The sequence below is a fragment of the Geotrypetes seraphini genome, chromosome 5, assembly GCF_902459505.1.
Source record: "Geotrypetes seraphini chromosome 5, aGeoSer1.1, whole genome shotgun sequence".
Classification (NCBI taxonomy): Eukaryota; Metazoa; Chordata; class Amphibia; order Gymnophiona; family Dermophiidae; genus Geotrypetes; species Geotrypetes seraphini.
In genome coordinates, this window is record NC_047088.1 from 96,318,034 (window position 1) to 96,327,947 (window position 9,914).

Here is a 9,914-nt window from a genome sequence, read left to right on the forward strand (position 1 = left end):
TTGAAGCATGTGGAACTTTTTACAGGAGCTTTTGGGAAGGCTTTGCAATTAAAAAAAACAAAACAACCCCACACTTTAGTGCAAATTTTATCTTCATAAAACAGATGCAAAATAGGCACCTATGCACCTCCCTGGCCTAGTTGTCCTATTATAAGGCTGCTCTCCACAGGCTGTGAAAGAATATTTCAGGAACCTGCACATCCTAATGGCAGAGGCAGACTTACGTGATGTGCAAAAGTCTGGAACCCCTTGTGAATTTTGCATTCTTTCAACTTTCTGACCTTTTATTTTAATTTTTTTCATGACCCAATAGATTTTGTCTATGTGCCACATTATAAGGGATACATTTGGCTATTAGAATCAACATTTTCTTCTAGCTTGGCCTTAAAATTTCTGAATTTGTTTGTTAAAGTTGCCATGTTAATTGTTTTTCTGTGTAAATACAGTAATATACTTCACTGGCCAAAAAAGTACATAAGAGCATCATCTAGCCTTCATATACATGTAGGTGGCCTTGAAAAAGGCCATTTGTGTGTCAGTGATGGCTCAGTATTTGGTGGGCCACCCTCTGCTCTTGATCACTTGTCTGCACTGTGTCAGCATTGTATGAACCAGTTTGATGAGGAGATCATGGGTGATAACACGGTTCCAGGCTGCAATGAATGACTCAATCAACTCTTGTTTTGATGTTGGATGTCTCTTGGATATCTCCCAGGCCACCCTGTGCTGCAAGTTCTTCATCAGATTCAGATCCGGAGATTGGGCAGGCCAGTTGATTGACTCGATTTTATTCTGATGCTTCCAGTTGGATCATCTATTTGTAGTGATGGCAAGGTGCGTATAGGCCTGGTTACCAAACAGACAGAAGGTGCTTTCATCACTGAAAAGCACCTTTTCCCACATTTCACGTCCAGCTTGAGTGCTTTCGTGCCCACTTGATCCCGATGAACCTTTGGACACCAGTCATAAATGGCTTGTTGTGTGCTTTGCAGCCCCACAGACCAAACTGTAGGCACAGTCAATTGACTGTTGATGAGCTGACACTGACATAACAATCATAGAAACATAGAAAATGACGGCAGAAAAGGGCCATGGCCCATCAAGTCTGCCCACTCTAATGACCCACTCCCCTAATTTCTTCCATTAAGAGATCTCACATGCTGATCCCATTTTTTAAAAAAAAATCTGGCATGCTGCTGGCCTCAATTAACTGCAGTGGAAGATCATTCCAATGATCAACCACCCTTTCGGTGAAGAAATACTTTCTGGTGTCGCTATGAAATTTCCCACCCCTGATTTTCAATGGATGCCCTCTTGTTGCTGTGGGTCCTTTAAGAAAAAAAGATATCTTCTTCTATCTCGATATGGCCCGTGACATATTTGAACGTCTCAATCATGTCTCCCCTCTCTCTGCGTTCCTCGAGTGAGTATAGCTGCAATTTACCCAGTTGTTCCTCATACGGGAGACCATCCTGGTGACCATTCGCTGAACCGACTCAACTCTCAGCACATCTTTTTGATAATGTGGCCTCCAGAATTGTACACAATATTCCAGATGAGGTCTCATCATGGATCTGTACATTGGCATTATAACTTCGTGCTTTCGGCTAACGAAACTTCTTTGGATACAACCCATCATTTGTCTAGCCTTGGATGAAGCTTTCTCCACTTGATTGGCAGTCTTCATGTCTTCACTAATGATCACTCCCAAGTCTCGTTCTGCTGCAGTCCTTGATAAGGTCTCACCATTTAGGGTGTAAGTTCTGCATGGATTTCTGCTGCCAAGGTGCATGACCTTACACTTTTTGGCATTGAAACTTAGTTGCCAAGTCGTGGACTAATGTTCCAGTAAGAGTAGGTCCTGCATCATACTGTCAGGCAATGTGCTTTTGCCTACTATGTTGTATAGTTTGGCATCATCGGCGAATAATGTAATTTTACCTCGAAGCCCCTGAGCCAGGTCCCTTACAAAGATGTTAAATAGGATCGGGCCCAAGACCAAGCCCTGCGGCACTCCAATGATCACCTCCGATGTTTCGGAGAGGGTACCGTTCACCACCACCCTCTGAAGTCTACCTCGAAGCCAGTCTTTAACCCATGCAGTTAATGTTTCACCTAATCCCATCAAAATCATCTTGCTCAATAACCTGCGGTGTGGGACGCTATCAAAAGCTTTACTGAAGTCCAAGTACACAACGTCCAGGGACTCCCCCAAATCCAGCTTTTTTGTTACCCAGTCAAAGAAGCTGATTAGATTGGATTGGCAGGACCTTCCCTTTGTAAATCCATGTTGATTCTCATAGTTCAGGATCATATCTAATTTGTGTTTGATTAGTGTTTCCATAAGTTTACTCACTATCGATGTGAGACTCACCGGTCTGTAATTCGCAGTCTCCGTCCTGCATCCCTTTTTGTGGAGTGGAATGACGTTAGTTGTTTTTCAGTCCAACGGGACTCTTCCTGTACTTAGGGAAAGATTGAAAAGCCAACAAATTTTTACTAAAGAAGTGTCAAACCAAACGGATACCCAAAATTTCACTTCTTGAAACACATAAATGTGTACAATAATTTAACAAACGCCACGCCTCAGAGACCGAATGTTCAAGCAAATCTTGCTAGATGAATAAATCGGTTCAAATCTCAATCATTGGCAAGTGGCTATTGTGAGTATTGTAATACTTTCATTCAATGACTCAAAGATTTTTTCAAAAAGATTTTTTTCCAAACAATATTATTTTTTCAAAATTTTCAATAGATGTATACACATCTTAAGTACCAAATACTATGAGAGATATAAGAGAAAGTGCATGTTTTCAAGATAAAGCACTTATCTTAATCGATGTTCACACTGTTTCAATCCCTACGGGGCCACCGTTTCACCTGAGTGGCTTCTTCAGGGGAACGACATAGACAGTGTCTAAAGAAAGTAACAAAAGTTACATTAAATCTTAAATCTTAAATATAGTATTTGACTCTAAATAGTACATAACTTTAAACTTATGTGTTAAAGTAGTAAGTAATCTTACGGAACAGATGTAACCTTCAGCGTATCTCTCTCAAAAATGGCGCTGGTATGTAACAACGCTAAACAATTTAAAGAGCTTTCAATCAGCTTTGGTACAGCGTCAGAACGTAATGACGTAAAATAGCAAGGAGAATGCAAAAAAAATTTTGAAAATTTTGAAAAAATAATATTGTTTGGAAAAAAATCTTTTTGAAAAAATCTTTGAGTCATTGAATGAAAGTATTACAATACTCACAATAGCCACTTGCCAATGATTGAGATTTGAACCGATTTATTCATCTAGCAAGATTTGCTTGAACATTCGGTCTCTGAGGCATGGCGTTTGTTAAATTATTGTACACATTTATGTGTTTCAAGAAGTGAAAGATTGAAAAGCGCCAGGACATCACTCAACTCCCTAAGCACCCTGGGGCGTAGTTTGTCTGGTCCCATGGCTTGTTCATTTTGAGTCTGGATAGTTCATAGTAGACGCTGCTGGGTGTAAACTCGAAATTTCGAAACGGGTCTTCCGAGCTTTCCTTTGACTGCAACTGTGGACCGTATCCCGGTGCCTCGCAGGTAAAAACTGAGCAGAAGTATTCATTTAGTAATTCGGCTTTATCGGAGTCCGATTCTACATAATTCCCGTCTGGTTTCCTAAGGCATACTATCACATCTGTTTCTTTTTCTGTCACTAATATACCTGAAGAAGGATTTATCCCCCTTCTTAATGTTCTTTGCTAGATTCTCTTCCATTCATAGTTTGGCCTCTCTGACCACTCGCACAGTAGCTGAGGCAAGGTCAATTTGCAATTGGTCAATGAAATGTGTTGAAATACACAGTCTTGCCGTGATGTTGATGCATGTGGATGACCGGACTGAGGCTTGTCTACCATTGAACCCGTCTCTTTCTTTTTTTTTGTACAATCTTTAGTACTGCGCTGTGACTGCAGCCAACTTCCTGGCGGCATGAAAATCCTTCCTCACTTATCACTAACACACAAAACATACTCCTCCAACGTCAGGTTCCGAGTCTTCTTCATGGATGACCAGTCTCAATCTAGTTTTGAAGCACGATCTGTAACAGTTATAGTGGATATGTTCCAGTATCAACAAAATTAGAAACAAGTGATCTTAATAGCCAAATGTATGCAGAATGGCTGAGGACAGGTGGGGTATGTGTGTGCACATGTGAGAGAGAGAAGGGCAGAGTGGCTGAAGGAAGGTGGGAAGAGAGAGAGAGAGAGAGAGAGAAAGGGAAGGTAGGATATGTGTGCACGTAAGAGACAGAAGGGCAAAGTGGCTGAGGGAAGGTGTATCTGTTTGTCTCATGGCATGTGGGGTATGCGAATGTGAGACAGCTTGCCCAGAGTGAACAGATTTCAAGTTTGCCCACTAATGGCAACTTTTGGGGACATCTTCCTTTTCTCTTGTTCTCATAAAAAACAGACCCAGTGTGTCATCATTCATTTTCACTCAGTTTGTAAGAATGACACACCACCTGTCAAGGGACCAGTTTATACAAGACTGAAATATAACTGATCATGCCAACCTGCATTTGTTATGTATGTTTCCTAGTTATTTACTATTTAACAATAAAATATCCATTTCAAAATATCTGCTGCTCAGAGTTCTAGGGTACTCGGTTGAAAGTTTTTCAATCTAGGGGGTACTAGAGAAGTTGGGAAACACTGCACTAGACCATTCACACAGCTTGGGGAGGACATTTCTCTCCCTTCTACTCAGTTTTCTTTTGTTTGTTTTTTCCTGAAAATGCTACACAGAGAGCATATAAACAGAACATAGCAACCAAGCATGAGCTGATAAATGGGAATTATTCTTCCAGTTATTGATGGTGAGTTTCAAAGATATAGTTATTAAAAAGCCAAAATAAAGCTTTATCTGATAATGAGTGCGATGATATACCCTCAGCCTCACCTTAGAGGCAGTGTTCCCTCTAAGGTGAGCGCATGAGCGATCGCTCACTATTTTCAGTGGCGTCGCTCATATGCTTTCTCCTGTTGTTCACTCAAGGGCGGGCGGAGGTGAGAGGAAGCGGCGGCGGCCTTAGGGGTATTTTAAAGTTGAAAGATGCAGCGGCGGCTCCTCTCAAGATCCCCAACTGCATCGGACTTCCGACGCAGGTGGGGATTGTGAGAGGAGCCGCTGCCACGTCTTCAGTGTCCTACCAAGGGTGGGGGGGGGGGCGGTCCGCCCCGGTTGTGCACCCGTCCTAAGGCTGCAGTCGGAGAGGAAGTTCGGGCCAGCCAATCGCTGCCTGGCTGGGCGGAACTTCCTCTCCGACGGCAGAATTGACGTCAGGGGATTGCTGGTCGGCCCGGTGGGAAGCAGAGAGAGCTTGGGGCAGCTGCGGCGTTGGCTTTGGGGCCTGTTTCCCCCGATGGTTGCGGTGGTGGCTTTGTGGAGAGTAGGGAGCAAGAAAGGGGGCAGGCAGGTAGACAGAAGGGAAACAGAAAAAAAGAAAGGGGGCATCAAGAGAGAAAAAAGAAAGAAAGGGCAGGGAGAGAGGAAGAAAAAGTTGGAGGAGGGAATGAGGTCAGGAGGAGAGGAAGCATACAGGCTGAAAGAAGGGAAGAAAGATTGGATGCACAGTCAGAAGATGAAAGTGCAACCAGAGAATCATGAAATCACCAGACAAGGTAGGAAAAATGATTTTATTTTAAATCTAGTGATCAAAATGTGTCTGAATTTATATATGCTGTCTATATTTTGCACTATGGCCCCTTTTACTAAACCGCAATAGTGTTTTTTAGCGCAGGGAGCCTATGAGTGTTGAGAGCAGCGCTGGGCATTTAGCGCTAAAAACTGCTATTGTGGTTTAATAAAAAGGAAGGGGGGTATATTTGTCTATTTTTGTATGGTTGTTACTGAGGTGACAATGCATAGAGTCATCTGCCTTGACCTCTTTGAAAAAATCCCAGAATAGGAATGATAATTAACATTTTCTCAGCGTATAGTGTGCTTTGTGTTTTTTAATTTTATTGTTGGTAGATCATTTTGGCTTGGTCATTTTAAAGTAGCTCACAAGCTCAAAAAGTTTGGGCACCTCTGAGCTAGAGCGTTGAAACTGTGTATTTCTATTTTATCCCCCCTTTTACAAAACTGTGGAGCGTTTTTTAGCGCCAGCCGTGGTGGTAGCAGCTCTGATGCTCAAAATTCTATGAGCGTCAGAGCTGTTACCACCGTGGCTAAAATCCACACTACAGTTTTGTAAAAGGGGGAGGGCTTGGTTTGTGATGACATATTCCATACTAGGCGAAGGTGTTTTCTGTGTTCTGTGTGTTCGAAAGACATGGTTTTCTGTTAGGATTGACGGTGTAGGATTGATCTGTGCTGGTCTGGCTTGTTTAGTTTTACAATGGGTGTATTGATGTACTGCTCACTGCAATATGTAAGATGCTGCCTTTTCCTAGGTACTCATGTGTGACGTGTGGCTTGTTACTAAAAATCATGTTTTTCATACAGATGGGGGGGTGCCAAAAAATGATGGGCCCCGGGTGTTACATATGCTAGATACGCCACTGTATGTAAAGATACCAGAAAGCTGGTGAAGCAAAAACTTTAAGTAAATTGTTATTCTTCTAAGTTTTGAGTATTTAACCCTCCCACAATCTCATAGGCACTCGTTTCAAGTTTATTGAGATTTTGATTTAAACGCAATATCAAATATTTTCAATGCGTGTAACAAAAATAAATTTGGGGAAATAAATAAAACCATTTGAACAATAAACATACAAACATATCCATAGATGATTAAAAATACATAAGGAGTACAAGGATAAACTACATTTGTTTAAAAATGCGTCCTCCGCGCCTGCTCATAAATTTGTGGAGTATGTAACTTGTCGCTCATGCATATTTTTTTTTTGCACACACCTCATCAATCCTTAGAGGGAACATTGTCTGATGGTATCACTAATAGAGGCAGAAGGGAGAGCTGGTCTGGTGGCTCCAGAGAAGTGATTTTGACAAATGAAAAAAGTTGGTTTGTGGAGCCCTCTCCCTGCTTACCAAACTGCCACCAGTCACTCTGCATGCTGTCTGAAAGTCCTTGGATACTTTACTGCTTATTTAATATTGTTCCTTAGTCCATAATGTTGATATCCTTTTAAGAATCCAGCTATAGGGAATTTAAGAGATTAGAGGTGTTGGAAAAGGGAGCTAAAGTTGTGAGAGGCAAATACTATTCTAATTCAAGAAGGGATGCTCTTATCCCGGAAGGCAGAGCAGTTAAGAGTACTCTGCCAGCCACCTCAATCTTTGCTTCCTCAATTTCCAGTGAATTCGGGATGTTCCGTCTCCATACTTTTGTGTGCACATTTTGTATTGTATTGACAAGGTAAAATGCTTCCCAATTTAATCCTGTAATCTTTATAATTTATAGGTTACATGTTGCATGCCTCTGACCCTACTTGTCAATTTCAGAGCCCCTACCATCTTCAGTAGTCCTCTATATCCCTTCCTCTTGGAGAAAATCTCCATCTTAACTCTAGCATGGCAAGGCCTCACAAACCTCCTCTCACCCATTTCACCTTTTGAATAGCCTTGATCTGACCAGCATTCTCAAGAGGAACAAATAAGGGGCCATATTTCTCATCTATCTTTGAACAAGATCTGAGCATAAATTATGCATTTGTCCTTGGGTAACACACACGCTATACTTATGTAATAAAGAACCTAGCATGATCCAGATTTAAGAATATCACGAGAGAAAAGCTTTCCTTTTTATGCTCCAAAAGACCTTGTGCCCTTAATGATACTCTTTTCCTTTGACATCCAAGTAAATCTTTAAAGTACAAGGAAAACATATATAGTGAAATACAGGCAAAAAGAAGATGGCTCTGATATATCAGTTAAGATTGGATATGAAAGAAAGCTTGCACTATGTCCCAGAAACTTACTAGAACATATTAAGCAAGTGCCATAAGCAATAGGAGCTTGTTAAGCAATCAGCATGTCACTTTGACCATCTGCAGGAAGGCAGAAAATATAAAATTAACTGCTTTTAGGAACTGTTACAACCGCCTCAGGGTGGGCCAACTTTCACCCCTTTTACTTTGTCCTAATAAACAGCAAACTGTGCTTATCACTGCTAAATCTAACAGATCATGTGAGAATGATATATAGAGGGTAACTATAGTGCACTTCCTTGACACCATAAAAGTATCAGCCTTCCAGATGGGCTAAGCACTGATCCTGTCCTTGCTTGAAGGTAAAAGGGTTTTTATGACATTACGACCTTGTGATTTCTGACTTGTGTAATGTGCCTTTTGTCCATGGACCATATAACCTATGGTTTGTATCCTGTGACATATGTAATCAATAACTTTACTTGTCATTTTTGCCCTCAAGCTTCTCAATAAAAGGAAGCAAATGTGTGCCAGAGTGAGCCATTTCTTGATGATAGCGGCTTTAAGCGTCAGATAGAAATCTCCCTGGAACTCCAGATTCTGTAGATTTATGATCCATAATTGTGTGTACCTGGTGTGTTTCTAGTTCTTCCTTTGCATCTCAGTTAGAATTCCCCTATTAAGATCAGGGGGTTGCTACCTGTGCAGGTGGTTCTTTCCAGACACCTTGACATTAGAGTTAATACTAGCAGTTGGTCATCTGTATTTTTTTGGGCGCCCATCCAGCACAACAAATCTGGCATGAATTAAAGGTAAAGGAACCCTGCCAAGACTGTTGTACTGGTTCAGTCACTATCTGTCTATTTGCCTTTTACCCTTTCTTCCCTCTTTACTTTCTCCTTTTCCACGGTATTGAAAAATGTGATCTGTCTGAGAGACCAATCAAATTGTGCAAACACAGAGGAAAGAAAAGGAGAAGTCAAAGAACAGAAGACCTTTGTCTGGTTGCTCTGATCTGCTGCTGACTGAAAAACCCCAGATGCCCAGACTGGTGAATAGTTTTCATGTAACAGAAAAGAGTAAGCTCTTTAGGTGAAGGGCCACAGGGATCTCCTGTAGCTCAAAGTCTCATTTTTGCTGCATCCTTATCCATACATTCTAAATATTGCAGAAGTCCATACATTTCTCTTATGTTCTTAGGTCTCTCTCCATACCAAGAGAGATGTTAAAGTTAAGGTCCCCCTGAGATGATCCACTACCCCCAGAGGAAGCACAACCTAGAGTTCTCAAATCTTACCTGGCCTGGTTCATACTTCTCCAGAGCCCTCGGTGTCTGAAAGACACCCACCGTCTCCAAAACTCGGTTTGCTGTTTTGTTCCTGCAGAGATAAAACAAACGTATAGGCCATAAACACACAACTACTAAGCAGAAGGGGAGGACAGACAAAGTAAAAAATATATATATGTATGTAAAAATACAATAAAATAAAAACAATCTAAGGGCAACAAGCAAAGATACAAGTGCTGGAAGAAAGGCATAAAAACAGCAACAACACAAAGCAGGAACTGCAAGAATATAAAAGCCTTCCATTGGTTTATGCCTTCTCACCGGGATATCATAGCCCTCGTCTGCCATAATATACGAGGCGTCCGTCGGGGACACGCCGCAGATCGCCGCAGCAGGATAAGAGTTACCCACGATCCACAGTACGAACTTTGCGCGTGACAGCCACAGAGACAGCCCGCAACAGCCATGGTTTAACCCACTCGTGCTCACGTGCTCATGCCAAAACAATATCTCTTAAAGGCGCAAGACACGGAAGGAAGGAAGACTCTTAAAGTCACAGCTTTTCTGTGTGGCTTAACAAAAATCAGGATTTAGGGAACGGCAGCGGGAGCTGAGTAGGTAGAAGTGGTTGGTTGGGGGGAGGGGTTGTTCATGTGTAAATGTCCAGTCTCGGTTTCCATAGGCCTCTTTTTATCTCCGTTGTATTGTTGGATTTGTAGTTTCTGCGTCTTGCCATTGGAAATCATTCGCC

The 9,914-nt window shown here is 41.8% G+C and overlaps 1 protein-coding gene across 4 annotated transcripts in view; it reads right to left on the reverse strand.

The window, feature by feature from the left end:
• The window catches only part of LOC117360500 (polymerase delta-interacting protein 2-like), a 72,989-nt gene extending 63,314 nt beyond the window's left edge, over positions 1-9,675 (reverse strand). For 3 of the 4 annotated variants that reach the window (XR_004539429.1, XR_004539430.1, XM_033944336.1), the window contains exons 1-2: positions 9,485-9,675; positions 9,173-9,254 (exon numbers count right to left, since the gene is read on the reverse strand). Coding sequence is in view for 1 of the 4 variants with exons in the window: in XM_033944336.1 (XP_033800227.1) it covers positions 9,173-9,254; positions 9,485-9,630 (228 nt within the window). In the remaining 3 variants the exon portion in view is untranslated. Of the gene's footprint in view, positions 1-2,374; positions 2,411-9,172; positions 9,255-9,484 lie in introns of those variants that run through there. The other variant, XM_033944338.1, reaches the window with a different exon arrangement.
• Between the last annotated feature and the right edge of the window lie 239 nt (positions 9,676-9,914).